Source organism: Bombina bombina, chromosome 1, assembly GCF_027579735.1.
Source record: "Bombina bombina isolate aBomBom1 chromosome 1, aBomBom1.pri, whole genome shotgun sequence".
Classification (NCBI taxonomy): Eukaryota; Metazoa; Chordata; class Amphibia; order Anura; family Bombinatoridae; genus Bombina; species Bombina bombina.
In genome coordinates, this window is record NC_069499.1 from 167,805,098 (window position 1) to 167,828,529 (window position 23,432).

The 23,432-nt window shown below is 36.1% G+C and overlaps 1 protein-coding gene across 1 annotated transcript in view; it reads left to right on the forward strand.

The window, feature by feature from the left end:
- LOC128645002 (spectrin beta chain, erythrocytic) overlaps nucleotides 1–23,432 on the forward strand; it is a 278,974-nt gene that overhangs the window by 181,348 nt on the left and 74,194 nt on the right. The window contains exons 22-29 of the mRNA XM_053697713.1: nucleotides 3,721–3,810; nucleotides 5,045–5,323; nucleotides 6,840–6,970; nucleotides 7,648–7,852; nucleotides 10,074–10,448; nucleotides 11,351–11,595; nucleotides 13,280–13,418; nucleotides 18,988–19,072. Coding sequence (XP_053553688.1) covers nucleotides 3,721–3,810; nucleotides 5,045–5,323; nucleotides 6,840–6,970; nucleotides 7,648–7,852; nucleotides 10,074–10,448; nucleotides 11,351–11,595; nucleotides 13,280–13,418; nucleotides 18,988–19,072 — 1,549 coding nt within the window. The remainder of the gene's footprint in view (nucleotides 1–3,720; nucleotides 3,811–5,044; nucleotides 5,324–6,839; nucleotides 6,971–7,647; nucleotides 7,853–10,073; nucleotides 10,449–11,350; nucleotides 11,596–13,279; nucleotides 13,419–18,987; nucleotides 19,073–23,432) is intronic.

Here is a 23,432-nt window from a genome sequence, read left to right on the forward strand (position 1 = left end):
CCTTCTATCTCATGGCCCATTTTTTCCATCAGGATCTCAAATCATTAAATTTGAAGGTATGGAAATTGAACGCTTAATACTTAGCCATAGAGGTTTCTCTGACTCCGTGATTAATACTATGTTACAGGCTCGTAAATCTGTGTCTAGAAATATTTATTACAGAGTTTGGAAGATTTACATTTCTTGGTGTTCTTCTCATAAATTCTCTTGGCATTCTTTTAGAATTCCTAGAATTTTACAGTTTCTTCAGGATGGTTTGGATAAGGGTTTAGCTGCAAGTTTCTTGAAAGGACAAATATCTGCTCTTTCTGTTCTGTTTCACAGAAAAATTGCTAATATTCCTGATATTCATTATTTTGTACAGGCTTTGGTTCGTATTAAGCCTGTCATTAAGTCAATCTCTCCTCCTTGGAGTCTTAATTTGGTTTTGAGGGCTTTACAGGCTCCTCCGTTTGAGCCTATGCATTCTCTGGACATTAAATTACTTTCTTGGAAAGTCTTGTTCCTTTTGGCCATCTCTTCTGCTAGAAGAGTTTCTGAGTTATCTGCTCTTTCTTGTGAGTCTCCTTTTCTGATTTTTCATCAGGATAAGGCGGTTTTGCGGACTTCATTTACATTTTTACCTACAGTTGTGAATTCTAACAACATTAGTAGAAAAATTGTTGTCCCTTCGTTGTGTCCTAATCCTAAGAATTCTCTGGAGAGATCTTTACATTCTTTGGATGTAGTAAGAGCTTTGAAATATTATGTTGAAGCTACTAAAGATTTCAGAAGGACCTCTAGTCTATTTGTTATCTTTTCTGGTTCTAGGAAAGGTCAGAAGGCTTCTGCCATTTCTTTGGCGTCTTGGTTAAAGCTTTTGATTCATCATGCTTATGTGGAGTCGGGTAAATCCCCACCTCAAAGGATTACGGCTCATTCTACTAGGTCAGTTTCTACTTCCTGGGCTTTTAAGAATGAAGCTTCTGTTGATCAGATTTGCAAAGCAGCAACTTGATCTTCTTTTCATACTTTTACTAAATTCTACCATTTTGATGTTTTTTCCTCCTCAGAAGCAGTTTTTGGTAGAAAAGTACTTCAGGCAGCTGTTTCAGTTTAATTCTTCTGCTTATAATTTCAGTTTTTTTCATTATAAAGATTAAAACTTTTTGATTTGGGTTGTGGATTGTTTTTTCAGCGGAATTGGCTGTCTTTATTTTATCCCTCCCTCTCTAGTGACTCTTGCGTGGAAGTTCCACATCTTGGGTATCTGCTATCAAATACGTCACTAGCTCATGGACTCTTGCCAATTACATGCAAGAAAACATAATTTATGTAAGAACTTAGCTGATAAATTCATTTCTTTCATATTGGCAAGAGTCCATGAGGCCCACCCTTTTTGTGGTGGTTATGATTTTTTTGTATAAAGCACAATTATTCCAATTCCTTGTTTGATGCTTTCGCTCCTTTCTTATCACCCCACTTCTTGGCTATTCGTTAAACTGAATTGTGGGTGTGGTGAGGGGTGTATTTATAGGCATTTTGAGGTTTGGGAAACTTTGCCCCTCCTGGTAGGAATGTATATCCCATACGTCACTAGCTCATAGACTCTTGCCAATATGAAAGAAATGAATTTATCAGTTAAGTTCTTACATAAATTATGTTATATGATCAGGGAGTGTGACCCCCCCCCCTATAAATTTGTTCATCCCTCATCAGTTTTCTCTGACATTCACATATGGACACATTTTCAAGTGCAAAAGGAAAGTGATATGAAGTGTTAATTCAATATGATTTCATACTTTAAAGCAGAGCTTTCCAAACTTTTCATGTTGGGGACACACTTTTTGAAACCTACATCATTTTGCGACACAGTAATTAATTCATTTGTACTAGCAAAAAGGAGGTTAAACTAACTTGTTTTAAAAGATACGACACATACATACATTATATAATAACAAAATGCATTTACAAGTAGCAGTATGTATGTGCAAGAATTAAAAAAAAGTTTAATAACACCAGTAGCTTCTTACTATTTTAATGGGATGTATGAGGTTGATGGGATGAACACAGTTTCTGAATATTTGGTGGAATATAAGATAAAGGCATGCACATTTCATCATCAAGCATTTTTAAGCTTCCACTTCCTATCTATATATCAAGAGCAGGAATGCACTACTGGGAGCTAGCTGCAACAACAACAAAAAAATACTTTGACTTCAGCTCAGCGTTTAAGCTGCCACCCTCAGAGCTCTGTGAGTCCGACTGACTACTGCCAATGCTGCGAACGCACTGCTATCCCACTCCCTGACTACACATGCAGTCACGAGCCAATTAAGGAGACTACACGTGCAGTCAGGAGCCAATGTGCCGCTAAAGCCGCCAATGGGAATATTTTCAGTTCCCACTGAGCTGTGCCAATTGGTTAAGATGATCTGTGACCCACTAGGTATCAATCACGTGTCAACCATGTGATATGCGTAGCAGGCAGGTGGAAAGTCTGAAATAAAAAAAACAATAAAAATAAAAAAAATGAAATTTAAAAAATTTTGTGCTGAAGCAGGGACATACCTACACACTGTTGCCGACACACTAGTGTGTCCCGACACACAATTTGGAAAGCACTGCTTTAAAGACTTAATTTCAGACTATAAATACTTAAAGGGACAGTATACTGTAAAATAGTTTTTCCCTTAATGTGTTTACAATTGCTTTTTTTACCAACTGCAGAGTAAAATATGTATGAAAAATAGCTTTTTAAGGTTTATTTCTGTATATTAAAGCTCTGATTTTGTGTTTTGAAGCCACAGCCTAATAAAATAGGTTGAGCTTGTAGGTATAATCAGATCTCATTACTGTATCACATTGTGCACATATACCTGCTTCTTAATCTTATATCTGTCCTTAAAACAATCACCAATACTTTGAGAGAACAATGGAAAATCAACATTTTATTACCTTATCTTTGCTTTATCACACTGGGAGTGTAATTTCTTCTGCTGGCTGTGTTTACAAAGCTTATCTATAGCTGGTACGCGCGGCCACAAAATATCAGAATAGGTGGGGATACCACATGCTAAATTAACAATTTCAAATTCCAATATAAGGGTAAAGGAGCTACTTGTAAACAATTTAATACACTCCAGCAGGTAAAGTGGATCATTGGGAACAAATTAAAGGGGAGAAAATTTTTGAGTAAACTGTCCCTTTAAACAAAATGTAGCTTTTTTCATGCACATGCAAAAGATGCACACGCTATACATTGCACTGTGTTAAAATACACATTTGAGCATGCATAATGGATGCAGAAGGATGCTCTGGTAAATTACACCAACCACAAGTCTGGAAGTAAGTTGAGCTATGGTGACAATGTAAAATATTGCAAGTTTACACTATTATACGTACAATCACATCACGCCTTTGTGGTAAGCCAGTTAGAGGTGTATTTTCAAGAGCAAACAACAGCACAAAGATTGAATACCATGGTTTCAACACAAAAAAAGATTATTGCTTGATTGACACATGTACTATCCCATATGTGATCTACTTGCTGTGATGCAGTATTAAAGTTTTGTGAATTTCAATATAAGTATGGCACACACACACTTTGTATTGCCAATCTGTGATTTTCCTTTAAAAGTGAACAAAACGTTTTATTCCCCATTTTTTTCAGCATAGAAGTGTTGCACTAAACACTAGTAGTTATGACAAAATGTTTTGATTGCATTTGTTGTTTTACAGCTCTGGGTACAAGAGAGGTTACCACTTGCAGAATCCAAGGACTATGGAAATAATCTTCAAACAGTGCAGATGCTAATGAAAAAGAACCAGGTAGTCTTCTCATTTAAACATTTATCATATACAGCTGTTCTAAACTGCACTCAAAGTGGCTAATTTTACAGAACCTTCCATGTGCAACACAAAGACCAAATGCTACCCATTCAAATACACTATACTTTGGTCTTTCTTCCTCATATATGTACTTAATACAAAACACATTGGGAGTGTGAAACAAACATAACTTTTTATTTACATATTTCATAAAAATAGCTGAGCCCCACTAACAATATCCAGCCAATAAGAATCCCAACTGATTACAAATCTTTTCCAAGTCCACGAATGTTAACAAAGCATATTCTGAGACAAGGGTGGCATATCTTCTAAAGAATAGACAGTACGGTGGTAGTCCTGGGGCAACAATGTATGGCATGAGCCAACAATCTTTTTTGTGTGTGAACCCTTGGGCAAGTAAGTCTAGGTTTGCTATCCCGGTTCTGGGTGAATACAACTATTAAAAAGGGACAGTATACATCAATTTTCATATAACTGCATGTAAGACACTACTATAAAGAAGAATATGCACAGATACTGATCTAAAATTCCAGTATAAAACCTTTTAAAAACTAACTTAGAAGCTCCCAGTTTAGCACTGTTGATAAGGTTAGACTGGGACACCCAGTAAAAGGGTCTTGGAAAAGAGAATGAGCAGACACTACCCCCTCCCCGTGTGCATATGAAAAGACAGATACCATTAACAGTAGGAGTCTGTTAACAAGCTTATACATCTGACACTTTGGGGCTTGGTTAAGAGTCTGAAAATCAGCACAATGTTATTAAAAAAATAAGCAAAACTATACATTATTATAAAAACACTTTCAGGTGGGCTATGGGTGTAGGGTTCCCACCTCAGCCATGTTTTCCTGGACACTTATAAGTTACACATGCTGCAGGGTGTGCAGGGAGGAACATGTATTGTGTTTCTGGACAACACTATTCATATTCCTCCCTGCACACCCTGCAGCATGTGTAATTTATAAGTGTTCTGTATTTTAAGGGACGGGTGGCAACCCTATGTAAATGGATCAGCTACAAAACATTTATGCAAAGAAAAATCTAGTGTACAATGTCCATTTAAGTATAATACTCCTCTCTAGTAAAAGACAAGTACTTTCTAATTTCTAATGACCTTTAAACCACTTTAAGATCCTAGCCATTATAGAAATATAAACATGACACATTATAAACATGTCAAAATAATACATTGTTTTATATTTTATAATTCTAGACTTTGCAAAAAGAGATAACAGGTCATGGACCTAGGATAGATGATGTCATTGAAAGAGCAGATAATATGGAAGGTGAACCTGATGTTGACTCCCAGCCAATTGAAAGACAAAGACAATCATTGCAAGAGATTTGGCATCATTTGCAGAGAGCAATTGCAAATAGACAACATTGCCTGCAGCAGTCACAGGATGCTCAGCAGTACTTCATGGATGCCAGTGAGGCTGAAGCTTGGATTGATGAACAACAACTTTACATGATTGGGGATGAAATACCTAAGGTAACATTGTGAGCAAACTGCAGCAAGAAATGTATCATTCTCTATAAAATAGAAAACAGTCTCACACTATAACAGTACAGTGAGTTTGGGTTAACAATATGCTTGGAATTATAGTGAATATAATAATGTAATAAAAATAAAATCATTTGGTTACATCAAACCTTTCAGTGCACTAAATAATAAAAGTGTTTGAACTGTGAGGTCTCGTTTCCATTGCTATTGTAAACTGTGTAAAGTGGTGGTAACATAAAACATCTCCATAGACTTTAGTGGAAATACTTGTTGTTGCTACCAGTTTACACAATTTACAAAAGCAATGGAAATTAGGGAAACTAGTCCACAGGGGCCTATTTATTATTGTGCGAGCGGACATGATCCGATATTGCGAATCATACGCTCTCGGCATTTATCATTGCACCAGCAAATCTTGTGAACTGCAATACCGCCCCCCTGCAGATTTGTGGCCAATCGGCCGCTAGCAGGGGGTGTCAATCATAACTTTTGTTTCCATACGGAGCTTGATAAATATGCCCCATAGTGTGTTATAGCTCATCTTTGTTTTTTTCCCTAGAATTGCTAATGCATTTAATATAAAAAAGCATGTAAATCCTATTATTATTTGCTGAATGGGTCAAACCTCATGTGTCCTAATAATGTGATTGCTCAACAGGAGTCAGATGACTACAATGTCTGTGTGTTTGTATATCACTGGTTCCTCCAATCACAAGAGAGCTCTGTTCTTAATTATCTTAGTGTATACTTGTTACAGTATCACCCTGTGTTTTTATGGTACTGTTAATTCATTTGCATACAAAGAGAGAAGCGCTCTACCAGGAACGAACAACAGCTCAGTGGCTTGTTCTATGGCGATTTACCACCCGGAAGCAGCCTCTTTTAGACCAGTGTGCTTTTCACAGAAGAAAACTTTCCTGAAGTATATCAGTCTGATCCTGCCAAGTAAGGTCAGTCCAGCCCCGAAATACCAGGCAATTCTCCTCTGAACAAGGAACATGACAACCCCAGACGATCGTTTCTGCCTCCTATGGGCCTCGTCAGTGAGGTGCAGCCACATTCCTCTAAGCACACTGGGCAAGGAGTCCACGTCTGGTTTCCCCCATCACCCATAGGGAGACTTCCCCAGGGTCATAATAATTTGCATACAAAGAGAGAAGCGCTCTACCAGTAACGAACAACAGCTCATTAGCTAGTTCTATGGCGATTTACCACCCAGAAGCAGCCTCTTTTAGACCAGTCTGCTTTTCACAGAAGAAACATTACTTGAAAATTAAAACTAATTTTTTTTTATTGAAAATATAAATCTAAAATATGGTTTGATTAAATGAGTAATGGTGATTTGTTATAGTTATGTTTTTTAAGCAATAAGTAGATTTAATAATGCTTACAAATAACATAAAACCACACAAACAGTGCATCTCAGCTTGTTTGCATTACTTTGTGCTGAACTTTTCTTTACTGATGTTGATTCCAATTTTTTTTTTTTTTTTGCTTTACAAAGGATGAAGAAAGTGTGTTTTTTATGGTGAAGAAGCATTTGAGTCTACAGCATTCAGTGGAGCACTATTCGAAAAATATCAAAGAACTAGCAGACCAAGCTCAGAAGCTTCTTGCATCAGAGCACCCTGATAGGTACGTTATCCACATGGGCTCAGAGTGATACTGACAGTTACTGAGCAGTCACATCTATTAATATTTATTTTATCTCTTGTAACAAACCAAGAAAATGTCTAATTAAATAATCATGTACAAAAAAACACATTGATATTTTTATATAAAAATGTATATAAACTTTATATAAATTTGATTTCCCTCGCATTCATTGTAACTGTATATGAAACTGGTTCATTACCAGTGGTTTAATATTAACCCACAAAAGTCATGAATGTTAAACAAATGTTTGAACTAGAATCCCTCCATCTACTTATTCCTTTAGTTTCAGAAGTTGCTTAGTGTAGGCTGCAAGAATCATACCACTTGCAGAGATGCCCACATACCCTCCTCGAACAGGTAGTACTCTGGAACTAAATTGTTAAGACATAATACACACGATTTGCCATTCTATATAGAGTGCTTCTCATTTACTGCCTTTGTTCAATTAATTCCTTATGATCTTCCATTACTCATACTCTATGAGCCACTTGTCCAGCCAATACCCATTTTGAGGGACAAAAGTTAATTTTGACTTCTCAGAATATCAACCATTTTAATGGTGAAACAAAGCATTAAAAAAAAGCGAATCTAAAAGATTTTTGTATCAATGTAACTTCCAGAACTATTTGTTTTAAATTTCTTTTCATCCACTGTAGTGAACAGATAATAAGACGCCAAGCCAATATCGAAAAACAATATGTTGCATTAAGAGAAACGGCAGATGAACGGAGACAAAAACTCGACAACATTTATCACATGTTTCAGTTGAAGCGTGAAGTAGAAGATCTGGAGCAGTGGATTGCAGAGAGAGACGTGAAAGCATCTTCTCAGGAAATGGGACAGGATTTAGACCATGTAACAGTAAGTATTAAATATATACCAAAGGAGATCCACAAGAATGTAAGTGATTTGTGTAAAACAGACATACATTAATTACTTGTTAAAGGGACACTGTACCCAAAATTTTTCTTTCGTGATTCAGATTGAGCATGAAATTTTAAGCAACTTTCTAATTTACTCCTATTATCAAATTTTCTTCATTCTCTTGGTATCTTTATTTGAAATGCAAGAATGTAAGTTTAGATGCCGGCCCATTTTTGGTGAACAACCTGGGTTGTCCTTGCTGATTGGTGGATAAATACTGAAACCAAAAAAAAGCTTAGATGCCTTCTTTTTCAAATAATGATAGCAAGAGAACGAAGAAAAATTGATAATAGGAGTAAATTAGAAAGTTGCTTAAAATTGCATGCTCTTTCTGAATTACAAAAGAAAAAAATTGGGTACAGTGTCCCTTTAAGCTTCTCCCAAAACAGTTACTCTCACAAAATAACTATAGTTGGCAATACAGGTAGGTGGTATTTAAAAATATTAATATTTACGTGACAATATTAAATTTAAAGGGATAGTCTAGTCAAAATTAAACTTTCATGATTCAGATGCAATTTGAAACAACTTTCTAATTTACTCCTATTATCAACATTTAGACACCAATCAGCAAGCACTACCCAGGTGCTGAACCAAAAATGGGCCGTCTCCTACTCTTACATTCTTGCTTTTTCAAATAAAGATAACAAGACAACGAAGAAAATTTGATAATAAGAGTACATTAGAAAGTTGTTTAAAATTGCATGCTGAATTGTGAAAGTTGAATTTTGACTAGATTATCCCTTTAATATAAATTAAAACATAATTAAGGAAAAACAGTGCAATATGCATCAATATTTGCAATAATAACCTTCACTCACAGGACTCAATTACAAAAATTGTACAAACATAAAATTTAATTACTTTGGTTTGACTTACAAGACTTTGTTAAGAAATATACACGCACATACCAACCAACCAACCAAGCTGCAATGTTGACTTCTGTTTGATATTTATTAATAAAAAAGTTTGTACAGTTTTTGTATTTAAGTCCTGAGTGTGTCTTTACTCCTTTGATATATACAGTATATTTTAAGATGTATAATTATAACAGATAGATAGATATAGTTATATTTAGATATATTCTCAAAAAATGTCTCAATGGTAAGAAATATTATTAATAGCTCTTTCACCTTACTTTGATGTTGATTGGTGTGGCCATGTTAGTCCAGTAATTTAAGCATCAAAATAACTAAGTAGTGTTACACTTTTATTGGACTAACAATGCATTTAAACAAGCTTTCAGAACTCCCCTATCTTCCTAAGGCCTAGAGCAATATACCTTACCATATTTTAGAGACATAGGGGCCGAATTATCATTGAGCGAGCGGACATGATCCGATATTGGGGATCATGTCCGCTGCACACGCATACGGTCTCTGCATTTATCATTGCACCAGCAGTTCTTGTGAACTGCTGGTGCAATGCCACCCCCACTAGCAGGGGGTGTCCATCAACCCGATTGTATTAGATCGGGTGGATTTCTGACGATATCTGTCCTCCGCCTTAGAGCAGGCAGACAGGTTATCATAACTTGTGTTTCCGGCGAGCCTTGATAAATATGCCCCATAATAAGTTGTAGAGTTTTTCCATGATATTTAGATCCCCTCGTTCCCTGTGGATTCCCCATACTGACTATGTACAAAATTTTACCTTTGCATTAATGTTGTTCCGAGCAGGGAAATTTGACCTCAGTATCTGTGAACTGATCACCACAATGATGCAACAGTAGACCTTAAGCTTACAGCACAAAGTTTATGTTGATAGCCATTCTAACAACATATGTGGTACATAGACTTTTATGGCCTGATTCATCTGAGTACTTACAATTAGAAAATACCCTCTATAGGATGCTAACATAATATAGACCAATAGGGTTCATATTGCTACAGATTTTTTTTTTAAATTATGTTGAATTAAATCTTGTCACTTGAATATACGTTCTTGAAGTTCCCCCCACCTCTCTTTTGATGTACTCTAACTTTTATCTGAATATTATATATATTACCTTAAAAAATGTATATTATAATTTGAAATGCTGCACATTTCAAACAACACTTCAATGTCTCTTTTTTTTCTCAAATTGTTATTATTTGAAATATATTATTTTGTAGAAGGTACTGGTTGTACTAGTTAACTTACTATTGTAAACAACTAGGTGTTACGAGACAAATTCCGTGATTTTGCTAAAGAAACAGGAGCCATCGGCCAAGAACGCATAGACAATGTGAACATCCTAATTGAAGAGCTGATTGATGCTGGACATTCTGAGGCAGCATCCATTGCAGAGTGGAAAGACAATCTGAATGAAAGCTGGGCAGATCTGCTGGAGCTTATTGATACTCGTCTTCAGCTCTTGGTGGCATCTTATGATCTTCACAAATTCTTTTATGATGGTTCTGAGATCTTAAGCATGATAGAGGAGAAGCATAAAGAGCTACCTGAAGACTTGGGTGGGGATGTGCACACTGCAGAGTCACTGCACAGAGTACACACGGCATTTGAGAGGGATATTCACTTTATTGGCTCACAGGTATTTACATTTATAAGAGCTCCAATAGCATTGAGTATTCATTTCCTAGTGGTCTTTTCTACCACCTGTTTCACTCCCTAACACAATTTGTTTTCTAGTCCCCTTGTCCTACTAACCTTTCTCCATACATTTGCTCCAGCTTTTCCCTCCATGTCCTGTCCCTTTCTCTTGCTCCCCTAGCCCAACCCTTATCTTTAGCCCTTGATACTATTATGTGATGATTTTTACTCTCTACTTCTTTTCTGATCATTTCTTTCCCTATTGGTGTCCACAGTCATTCTTCCAGGGGACAAAAAAATAAGTAGAAATGAAACACCCTGAACATATTAATATCAGTGGGATCATGTTCAGCAGGGGAACTTTGCTTGTTGTACACGTTCAGTACATCATTTGTCATTTAAAAAATGATGGTCCATTGGTATCAAAAGAATTACTAAATTGGGTGGTTATCCTTAGTTATTAGGAGCAGAGTCTGCCCTTCTTACTTCCTTCTCTCAACACTGATGTTGTCCCCCCTGTAATATATATTTTCCACTTTTTTCACCTTTTATCCTTTATTCTGTCTGTAGACTTTTCTTTTGTCCTCTCTTCACATTATTATTATTATTATTATTATTATTATCGGTTATTTGTAGAGCGCCAACAGATTCCACAGCGCTACTTTACCATTATTATTAATTTATTTATGGTTCCCTTACATGTTATATCTCTCTCACCTATTCCTTTGCTTTTCCTCACTTCTTTGTTTTGCTAACAGCCAAACCACCTTACCAGTCATAAAAAAATAGTTTTGATTCAAAATAAAATATTTAACACTATGCTGAGTATGATTATAGAATATAACCACCTTTATTTGGTCTTGTGGTCTTTTGTACATTTAGAAGTATTATTTCTCATCACAGGTCCAGCTTTTCCAAGATACAGCTGCACGTTTATTCACAGCGTATGCAGGAACTCAAGCTATGGATATACAGAAAAAGGAGTGTGAGGTGGTTGAAGCCTGGAAAGCTCTTTTGGATGCCTGTGATGGACGTCGCACAGAGCTTATTAGTGCAGCTGAGAAATTCAGATTCTTTAGTATGGTGCGAGATTTAATGCTTTGGATGGAGAGCATCATTAGACAGATTGAAACACAGGAAAAACCAAGGTAAAAATTGAACAAATTAATATATAAGCTAAACAGAACCGAGCTTTACATTTGTGTGTCAGTATCTCTGATGTAGGAACATTCTAGTGTAAAAAATAAATATATATATATACACAGACATCTTTGAGCCCTTCCCAGTCTAACACCTTGCCATATACCTTATCCCTTTAAAACACTTTTTATACATTTAATTCAATAATAAACATATATTTTACATTTAATATGTATATATATATATATATATATATATATATATGAGTGTATTACTTTATTAAAACATATTTTATATGTATTTTGTTATTCTTTTCTATAAGCCCTAACACTTTACTTCAGGGGGCATATGGAGCTTGAAACCCCGTGTTTCTGGCAAGCCTTCAGGCTCGCCAGAAACACAAGTTATGAAGCAGAGGTCTAAAGACCGCTGCTCCATAACCTGTCAGCCTGCTCTGAGGAGGCAGACATAACTCGCAAGAAATCAACCCGATCCAATACGATCGGGTTGATTGACACCCCCTGCTGGCGGCCGATTGGCCACAAATCTGCAGGGGGCAGCGTTGCACCAGCAGTTCACCAGAACTGCCTGTGCAATGCTGACTGTGGAGAGCGTAATGCTGTCCGAATTCAGCGATATCTGTCGGACATGATCCGCTGATCGGATCATGTTGGACAGACATTTGATAAATCAACCCCATGTCTCAAGTCACGCTAACTTTTTTAGCGCTGTTATATGTTGCACTCAAGCACAACACATACCTCACAACTTGTAATATGAGCTATGTTGAACACTGCAGTGATATAAAGTGCGCTAAAGATATGTTGGCCGCACTAAATAGTCTCTGGTAATGTTTCTTGCATTATGGGCCAAATACTCTAAAGAAGAGCATTTAATTTTTACACTAGAATGTCTCTTTAATCAGTATTTCTCCAATGCCCCTTTTATTTAGTTTTTTATCATTTTCAAGCTATCAATTAATTAAATTCTCTTTTCACACACCCATACTACATGCAATCTGGTGAAAATAAGGAAGTTACCTGCATGCATTGTGTATTTGCCTGAATCATGCTTGTTTTCTCTAGGATAACAATGGCCTCTGTCTAGCTCAGCCTTGTTTTCAAATCTAGTAATACCTCACATGACAAATACACTGTGCATTCTTAGAACAAAATCATGGGTACAAAGTTACTACTATGTCCCACAGACCTCAGTAGTTTGTAGTTTTTAATCACTTACTCATTACTTAAAGGGACATGAAACCCAGCATTTAACGTTCATGATTCAGGTTCAGTATAACATTTTAGCAAATTTCCAGTTTACTTCTAAAATTTGCTTTATTCTCTTGGTATCCTTTGTTAAAGGTGCATCAGTGCACTACTGGGAACTAGATGAGCACATGGAATGAGCCAATGCCAAAGGAGTATGTGTGCAGCCACCAATCTGCAGCTAGTTCGCAGTAGTGAGTTGCTGCTTCCGAGCCTAACTATGTATGCTTTTCAACAAAGGATATCAAGAGACAATGCAAATTAAAAAATAGAAATAAAATGGAAAATTGTTTAAAATGACATGCTCTATCTGAATTATGTAAGTGTAATTAACCTTTAATATCTCTTCAAATCATTTGTGTCTGTATAAAAAATGGTGATAGTAAACTCCTGCTCTCAAATATCATGTTTTTCTGACTACTAGGGATATATCCTCTGTTGAGTTCCTTCTCAAATACCACCAGGATTTGAAGGCAGAAATTGAAGCAAGGAACATAAGCTATTCTAGTTGTGTTGAACTTGGACAAACCCTTCTAGCTAGAAATCACCCAGCCTCAGAAGAGGTAAGATAAGCCTTCCTTGGTCCCTTTCCATAACATTTATTTATTTATTCTGAAACCTATTTCAATTCCAAATTTGCTCAGTCCTTTCATATATTGAAAAGTTTATTTTCACTTCTATAAATGACATGTAATATGGAAACTACATGAAGATCCACCGTTTTTAAACACTTCATAAAACGTTTTGCTTGAAAATTATATAGCATGACGTCTAGAAAATATCATTTTTATCTTTAAATATTGGCTTAAATTGTTTATACCGTGCCTTTTGTGGCAGATACTGTTTTTCTCTTAAATGTCTTCTGTTCTGGTTGCACAATTCATTGTTATCTCTATTTATTTCTAAACAAGCATACAGTTAATTTTCGTGAATGTTCTAGTATACTTGATACTATTTTATATCTATTGTATGTGTGTGCATGCACATAATAATTCTAGTTTTTACCAGGACTGGCACTTAGGCACTAGAATGTGTTTTGTGTTTTAAGCCAGAGTTTGTTTCTTTGTTCCACCAACTCTTACCAGTCATGCTTTATTTAAGTTCTTTTGGTTTATTTTTTAAACCAATACGTTTTCTTGTCCCATGATCTGTTTTATCTGCTATTGTGTTAAATTGTTTACAAATAGCGCCTTTACCTTTTATTTTGTCATTTGAAATACCTTTTTTTGTCTGTTGAAACCGTCACATATACTGAAAAATTAATCCTGAAAATTGGCTATAGAAAAGCTATTTTAATGCTGCAGTATTGGCTATAGAAAAGCTATGTATACAAGAGGCAAAAGCAGAAATAAACCTTTTGAACTTTGAATACAATTAATTCTTATCAGCCTTGGTATATGGTTCCTTTAAGGAGGTGTCAGATGTTTCAGTTGCAGTTGGTTCTCCCTCTTTTGTGTGAATTGGTTATCAGCTACAGAAAATTTTCTCTAAGATTTATTGAGTAGAGAAAACCTGAATTTTCTCTAAATACCAAATAAGCTTATACTGTTTTATCCTATTAAGGGCCAGATTATGAGTGGAGCGCTATTTAGCACTTACGCTAGAGCGCTAATTGCACTAGAAGTAAACTTTTTGTACGCGTTGGGTTGCACTCATAATAAAACATAGTTTAACATAAAAAGTTTTCATTCTCGCGCTAACACAACTCATGCAAACAGCTTACTTCTAGCACAATTAGAATATCACACATGCAATAACCTATTCCCCCATGGAGAAAAAAAAAAACGCCGTACTCGTGCGCTAACCCAAACTCATATTCACATATGTGCTAACCCGATCGCATATTCACATATGCGCTAACCCGATTGCATATTCACATATCCGCTAACCCGACATGAAAATATTTCACAGTCTAATGTTTTTCACATAGAAGAATATGTTCTATTTATTCATAAATATATATTTCTACATATATCTGATAGTATTTTGGTATGAATAGGAATATCTATTTAGAAATACATATTCTGCTATGTGAAGAACATTGGAATACACAGTATAACACTTTTATGAATATTGCATAAATATGGATTTTCATGTTTTCATCTACTTAACTGCAAAGAGCTCCAATGCACACACACATATATATATGTCTATATGTGTGTTCATATGTATATATGTGTTTAAATGTGTATATATGTATGTATATATAGCTTGAATTGCTACTTATTAACCTTCGGCTAGATTACCAGTTTTGCGTAATGAGCGGCTCGGTGCCAACTTGCAAGTTATTGTCAACGCTCACCTCCCTTTAGCGCTGCTATTACAGGTTTGCAAAAACCCGGCGTTAGCAGGCAATAAGTGAGCGTTGAGCAAAATTGAGCTCCATAACGCACCCAAATACCAGCGCTGCTGTGAGCTGGTTTTACGGGCTTGTGCATTATTTCCCCATAGACATTAATGGGGAAAACCTGGCTAAAAAAAAGCCTAACACCTGCAATAAAGGAGCGTAAAGCTCCGTTAAAGGACCAGTAAACACAGTAGATTTGCATAATCAACAAATGCAAGATAACAAGACAATACAATAGCATTTACTCTGAATTTCAAATGAGTAGTAGATTCTTGTCTAACACATTTCAAAGTTACGTATATTTCCACTCCCCCTGTACCATGTGATAGCAATCAGCCAATCACAAATGATATACGTATAGTCTGAGTTCTTGCACATGCTCAGTAGGAGATGGTGACTCAAAAAAAAGTGTAAATATAAAAGACACATTTTTTTTAATGGAAGTAAATTGGAAAGTTGTTTAAAATTACATGCTGTATCTGAATCATGACAATTTGATAAAACCTGAGTGTCCCTTTAAGCAGCCCCATTGATTCCTATGGGGAAACAACATTTATGTTTACACCTAACACCCTAACATAAACCCTGAGTCTAAACACCCCTAATCTGCCACCCCCGACATCGCCGACACCTACATTACACTTATTAACCCCTAATCTGCTGCCCCCGACATCGCCGACACCTACATTATACTTACTTCACCTTTAATTTCAATTGGCTGATAGAATTCTATCAGCCAATCGGAATTCAATGGACGCCATCTTGGATGACGTCCCTTAAAGGAACCTTCATTCTTCGTTAGCCGTCGGAAGAAGAGGATGCTCCGCGCCGGATGTCTTGAAGATGGAGCCGCTCCGCGCCGAATGGATGAAGATAGAATATGCCGTCTGGATGAAGACTTCTGCCGGCTTGGATGAAGACTTCTTCCGGCTTCGCTGAGGACTTCTGCCGCTTCGTTGAGGATGGATGTCGGGTCTTCAAAAACTGTAAGTGGATCTTCGGGGGTTAGTGTTAGGTTTTTTTAAGGATTTATTGGGTGTGTTTTATTTTTAGGTTAGGGTTTGGGCTGAAAAAGAGCTAAATACCCTTTTAAGGGCAATGCCCATCCAAATGCCCTTTTTTGGGCAATGGTGAGCTTAGTTTTTTTTTTAGATACGATCTTATTTGGGGGGTTGGTTGTGTGGGTGGTGGGTTTTACTGGGTGGGTTTTATTTTTAGCTTAGGGTTTGAGCTGAAAAAGAGCTAAATGCCCATTTAATGGCAATGCTCATCCAAATTCCCTTTTCAGGGCAATGGGGAGCTTAGGTTTTTTAGATAGGATTTTATTTGGGTGGTTGGCTGTGTTGGTGGTGGGTTTAACTGTTGGGGGGTTGTTTGTATTTTTTTTTACAGGTAAAAGAGCTGATTTCTTTGGGGCAATGCCCCGCAAAAGGCCCTTTTAAGGGCTATTGGCAGTTTTATTTAGGCTAGGTTTTTTTTTGTTTTTTTTTGGGGGGGGGGGGGTTTAATTTGATAGGGCTATTAGATTAGGTGTAATTAGTTTAAATATTTGATAATTTATTTTTTATTTTGTGTAATTTAGTGGGGGGTTTGTAATTTAGGTAATTGTATTTAATTAATGTAATTTATTTAATTGTAGTTCAATTTTAGATATTAGTGTAACTCAGGTTAGGTTTTATTTTACAGGTAACTTTGTATTTATTTTAGCTAGGTAGTTAGTAAATAGTTAATAACTCTTTAGTAACTATTCTACCTAGTTAAAATAAATACAAACTTACCTGTGAAAAAAATAAAACCTAAGCTAGATACAATGTAAGTATTAGTTATATTGTAGCTAGCTTAGGGTTTATTTTAAAGGTAAGTAGTTTTAAATAGGAATTAGTTAGTTAATGATAGTAATTTTTATTTAGAATTATTTTAATTATATTAAAGTTAGTGGGTGTTAGGGTTAGACTTAGGGTTAGGTTTAGGGGTTAATAACTTTAGTATAGTGGCGGCGATGTTGGGGGCAGCAGATTAGGGGTTAATAACAGTAATGTAGGTTGCGGCGATGTTAGGGACAGCAGATTAGGGGTTAATAATATTTAACTAGTGTTTACGATGCGGGAGTGCAGCGGTTTAGGGGTTAATATGTTTATTGTAGTGGCGGCGATGTCCGGCGCGGCAGTTTAGGGGTTAATAAGTATATTATAGTGTTTGTGATGCGGGAGGGCCTCGGTTTAGGGGTTAATAGGTAGTTTATGGGTGTTAGTGTACTTTGTAACACTTTAGTTACGAGTTTTATGCTACAGATTTGTAGTGTAAAACCCATAACTACTGACTTTCAGGTGGCGGTACGAATCTTGTAGTTATGGGCTGTACCGCTCACTTTTTGGCCGGACAGGCAAACTCGTAATACCGGTGCTATGGAAGTTCCATTGAAAAAGGAGTTTTTGAAAGCTGCGGTAGTTATGTTGCGTTACACCTATACCTGCAAAACTCGTAATACCAGCGGTAGTGAAAAAGAGCCATAACGCTGCTTTTTCACCCATAACGCAAAACTCGTAATCTAGCTGCTTGTTAGATATGTATGTGCCTATGTGGGTTAGTATAAGTAGTAGTACTTTAAGCAACAAATTAGAACGTATCAAATAAGAGCAGATCTCACAAAGAGTTGAGTATGCTCCAAAAATGAGGGTTGCTTTTATGTACTATCTATGTATATTTGAATAATTACTTTATTAAAATATAACCTTTCATTTAAAATTAAAAAGGGCAGCAAAAAATAAAACCAACTTCTTGCTGCTCACACACACATATAAAAACACTCCTCCAGTACAGTAATATATCTATTATAGTATGAATACATTTTGTTGTAACTACAATAGTATGAGCATTATATTATTCAAGAGCAGGATGCTGCATGAATTCTAGGCAATCACATGAACTGCTTGTGCAATGATAAATGCTGAAAGCGTATGCTGTCGGCATTTATCGATGTGCGGCAGACTTGATACACTACATCGTATCATGTCCGCTCGCACTTTCATAAATCGGCCCCCAAGTAACTAAAGAAACAAAAAAATTGCTTATAATTCTGATACTCTTTTTCATCTGCATGGTGAAACAAACAGAGCAATCATCAGTGCCTTTTCCTTACTGTACTGTATCTAGAGGGATTTTATCATAATCTCGTGGGATTTCATCCAGATCTTGCAAGATTTCATAATAAATTAATGAGAAGAGAGAGTAATTATGTCTACACATGCTAGATGCACAGGATAAGCATCCTGATTGGATGTTCCAAGTTCCTCTACAATGGGATGTGGCTACTGAGAAAAATTATTTTTCCTTCCTTCCTTCTTCCTTTTTTACATAGACGGTCATGTAATATTTACTAGTCATTGTTTTACAGATATGCTGCATCACTTTCAAGTAATTTAGCATATTTGTAACATGTCAATTTGAGAAACATGTGGTGAGGTAATTTTATTGGTGTCTAAAGGAAAACATTTTTTTATCAGGGGGGAAAAAAAATCTTATTTTTTTTTATTCTATTATCTCTATTCATTTGCTTAGAAGCAAAGGGACCTTTGTAGTGAATGCTACTATAGCAATATAAGCCAGAAGAGAATGGTATTATGGTATTATATAAAGAATGGTATTATAATGAAGACAAAAAACACACTATAATATAAGTAAAAATATAAGGGTATAAGGGCAATATATATTTTTTTTAACATTGCCTCAGTTTTATGTTCTTATAAAATTATTACAAGTTTATTTTCTTTGTCTTTCAAAAACAGATTAAAGAAAATCTGATGCAGCTCGCGGAAAGAAGAGCAGAGATGTTAGAGAAATGGGACAAGCGGTGGGACTGGCTACGTGTGTGTGAGTACTATTAACAGGCTAATACACGGGGTACCACATAATTAGTTCTGAGCAGCAATACTATTGCCATTTTGTTTCTTTCTGGTATTAATACGATGAAAAGTGTCTGGATCCAATACAACAATAATCTTGCTTCATAGTAAAATGTTACAAAGTGGCAATTTTTACAAACTCTGGGTGTTCAAATGATCCATTTTATATTATAATCTAATTACAAAATGAACAAATAATCTGATAACTGTGTTAGGGAAACAGTAGCAATACATTATATATTATGCTTAAAAGACCAGCAAATACAGTAGATTTGCATAATCAACAAATGCACGATAACAATACAATAGCACTTCTGACCTTCAAATGAGTAGCAGATTTTTTTTCTGATAAATTTTAAATGGTGTCTATTTCCACTCCTCCTTTATCATCTGACAGCCATCAGCCAATCAAAAATGCATATATTCTGTGAATTCTTGCTCATGCTCAGTTAATGGAAGTACATTGGAAAGTTGTTTAAAGTGAATGTAAATTTTTATGCTAAAGTGCCCGGTTTTTAAAAATTCGATTAAAAACAGGGGTACTTTAATTCATCAAAATTTACATTTCACTCGTTGTGAAAAAATACCTTTTAAACTTGACAGCCGCTCAGCCGTCAGAAATGATGGATCGGTCATCTTCCAATCATTGATTCTCCCCTGGGGGAATCAGTGTCTGATTCGAAGCCATGATTGGAGGAAGCCAGATTCCTCATTTTAGACCCAGGAAGAGGCTTTGCGATGGGCAGAGGAAGCTGGAGTGGCTGTCAAGTTTAAAAGGTAAATATTTTTTCACAACACAAGTGAAATGTAAATTTTGATGAATTAAAGTGTCCCTGTTTTTAATCAAATTTTTAAAAACCGGGCACTTTTGCATCAAAATTTACATTCACTTTAAAACTGCCTGCTCTATCTTAATGCTGAACATTTAATTTTGACTTGAGTGTCCCTTTAAAAGTTAATTGTTTATATTGAATCATAATTATTTCACACAGTTTTTCCAACAAATACAAGGGACTGCGATGGGGACCACTTTTGCCCCATCGTATGCAAATTTATTCATGCATAACTTCGAGGAGCAACACATATGGGCTAACAATCCCCACATCAGTAACCAGATATTATCGTTATATTGATGACATTGTTATGATTTGGAGAGGATCAGAGACTAGTTGTGGTGATTTACTTAACCATATGAACGATAACAATTATAATCTTAAATTCACTTCCAAGGTGGACAAACAGCAGGTGGAATTTTTAGATCTTTTGATCTTCGTTGATGAAAACAGGAAGATAACAGTACCCAACTATCACAAACCCACTGATAAGATAAGTCACCTGCCGAGGTGGAAAACCAACATTCCCCTGGGACAGTACCAACGAATAAAAAGAAATTGCACCAGTAAGATAGATTACTATAAGGAAGAGGCCCTGTTAGATGCTAGGTTCAAGGAAAAAGGATATGATTCGAAAGTAATACAAGTGGCAAAAGACAGAGTCAGAAATATGGAAAGAAAAAATATTTTGAGACCAAAAAACAGAAACTCAGTCCCAAATGTTGCAACATATAGCAATGAGGCTAGATTTATCACTACTTAAAATCAGGGTAGCAAAGACATCCAAAATATCCTTAAGAAACATTGGGGAGTTTTAAAAACAGACCCTGTATTAGGTGCCACCCTACAGGACAAACCCTTGGTAACATTTAGGAAAAACAGGGATCTGAAAAATATACTAACTCCCACCAATAAAGATAAAGTACCCATGACCACTTGGTTAGAACAAAAACAATGTACATATAGATGTGGAATTAGAAGGTGTGGGATGTATAGTTTTATCAAAAAAGGTAGTTCTTTTGGGAACCATGATGAATCAAAAACTTTCACTATGAAATACAAAAGTAATTGTGGCACTAATTATGCTGTTTATCTTCTCAGCTGCAGCTGCAACCTTATCTACATTGTTAGGACTAAAAGGAATGTACGAACCAGGCTGAGCGAGCATGTTAATAACATTAAAGCGGGGTTAACAACCCACAGTGTGTCTGAACATTTCAGATTAAAGCACAATAAGGACCGTAGTCTGAAAATACAGATCATATACTGGATTTCACCAAATAGATATCCCAATAGATTACTTACCCTGAGAAGCAGGGAGTCATATTGGATTTACCAACTGGACTCCATGCAAAATTGTAAAGATTATAGCTAAGCATGTGGTAATAATACCTTTTCATAACAGGGTCCTTACCTGTTAAAATGATTCTCACAATGGATTTGTACTACCAATTGTCTCCACCATTCCTTTTTTACTGCTTTGTACTTCAAGATGTGGTTTTGCTAATGACATATATGGATATAGGGTCACATTTCTATGTTTACACAGATATGTTCATTTTACCTCATTGTATTATATAACTCATAATACTATCTGGATCATGTCTACACAAGTTATATGATATTCATAACACAAATGGGGGAGCCATCAATTCTGCATTTGGTATGCATGCATTGTTTTTATATTTGCACTTTTAATCAATGATGTTCCATACAATCGGCGAGATTACGAGTTTTGCATTATGAGGGGTGCAGTGCTAACGAGCAGTTTTTTCTCACCGCTCACTTTCCTACAGTGCTGGTATTACAGGTTTTTACAAACCTGGCGTTAAAAGGCAAGAAGTGAGCGTAGAGCAAAATTGAGCTCCACACTTCACTTCAATATCAGCGCTGCTTAAGTCAGCGGTTACCTGGTCGTACGTGCTTGTGCACGATTTCCCCATAGACATCAATGGGGAGAGCCAGCTGAGAAAAAGTCTAACACCTGCCAAAAAGCAGCATAAATCTCAGTAACGCAGCCCCATTGATTCCTATGGGGAAACACATTATATGTTTACACCTAACACCCTAACATGAACCCCAAGTCTAAACATCCCTAATCTTACACTTATTAACCCCTAATCTGCCGCCCCCGAAATTGCTGACACCTACATTATTCTTATTAACCCCTAATCTGCTGCTCCGGACATCGCAGCCACCTACATTATACTTATTAACCCCTAATCTGCTGCCTCCAACATCGCCGCCACGTACATTATATTTATTAACCCCTAATCTGCCACCCCCAATTTATTAACCCCTAAACCTAAGTCTAACCCTAACACCCCCTAACTTAAATATAATTTAAATAAATCTAAATAAAATTCCTATAATTAACTACATTATTCCTATTTAAAACTAAATACTTACCTATAAAATAAACCCTAAGCCAACTACAATATAACTAATAGTTACAATGTACCTAGTTTAGGGTTTATTTTTATTTTACAGGCAAGTTTGTATTTATTTTAACTAGGTAGAATAGTTACTAAATAGTTATTAACTATTTACTAACTACCTAGTTAAAATAAATATAAATTTATTTGTAAAATTAAACCTAACCTAAGTTACAATAATACCTAACACTACACTACAATTAAATAAATTACCTACATTAAATACAATTAAATTAAATAAATTAAATTAGCTAAATCACAAAAAAAACACTAAATTACAGAAAATTAAAAACAAATTACAGATCTTTAAACTAATTACACCTAATCTAATAGCCCTATTAAAATAAAAAAGCCCCCCCAAAATACCCCCCCCTAGCCTAACCTAAACTACCAATAGCCCTTAAAAGGGCCTTTTGCGGGGCATTGCCCCAAAGAAATCAGCTCTTTTTCCTGTAAAAAAATACAAACACCCCCCCAACAGTAAAACCCACCACCCACACAACCCCCCAAATAAAATACTAACTAAAAAAACCTAAGCTCCCCATTGCCCTGAAAAGGGCATTTGGATGGGCATTGCCCTTAAAAGGGCATTTAGCTCTATTGCAGGCCCAAAGCCCTAACCAAAAAATAAACCCACACAATACACCCATAAAAAAATCCTGACACTAACCCCAGAAGATTCACTTACCGGGAGAAGTCTTCATCCAAGCGGCAAGATATCCTCAACGAAGCTGGCAGAAGTGGTCCTCCAGACAGGCAGAAGTCTTCATCCAGACGGCATCTTCTATCTTCATCCTTCCGGCGCGGAGCGGCTCCATCTTCAAGACATCCGATGCAGAGCATCCTCTTCCAACGATGTCTTCTTCAGAATGAATATCTCTTTAAGTTAGGATGGCGTCCCTTAGATTCCAATTGGCTGATAGAATTCTATCAGCCAATCGGAATGAAGGTAGAAAAAATCTTATTGGCTGATTGGATCAGCCAATAGGATTGAACTTCAATCCTATTGGCTGATCCAATCAGCCAATAGGATTGAGCTCACATTCTATTGGCTGTTCCA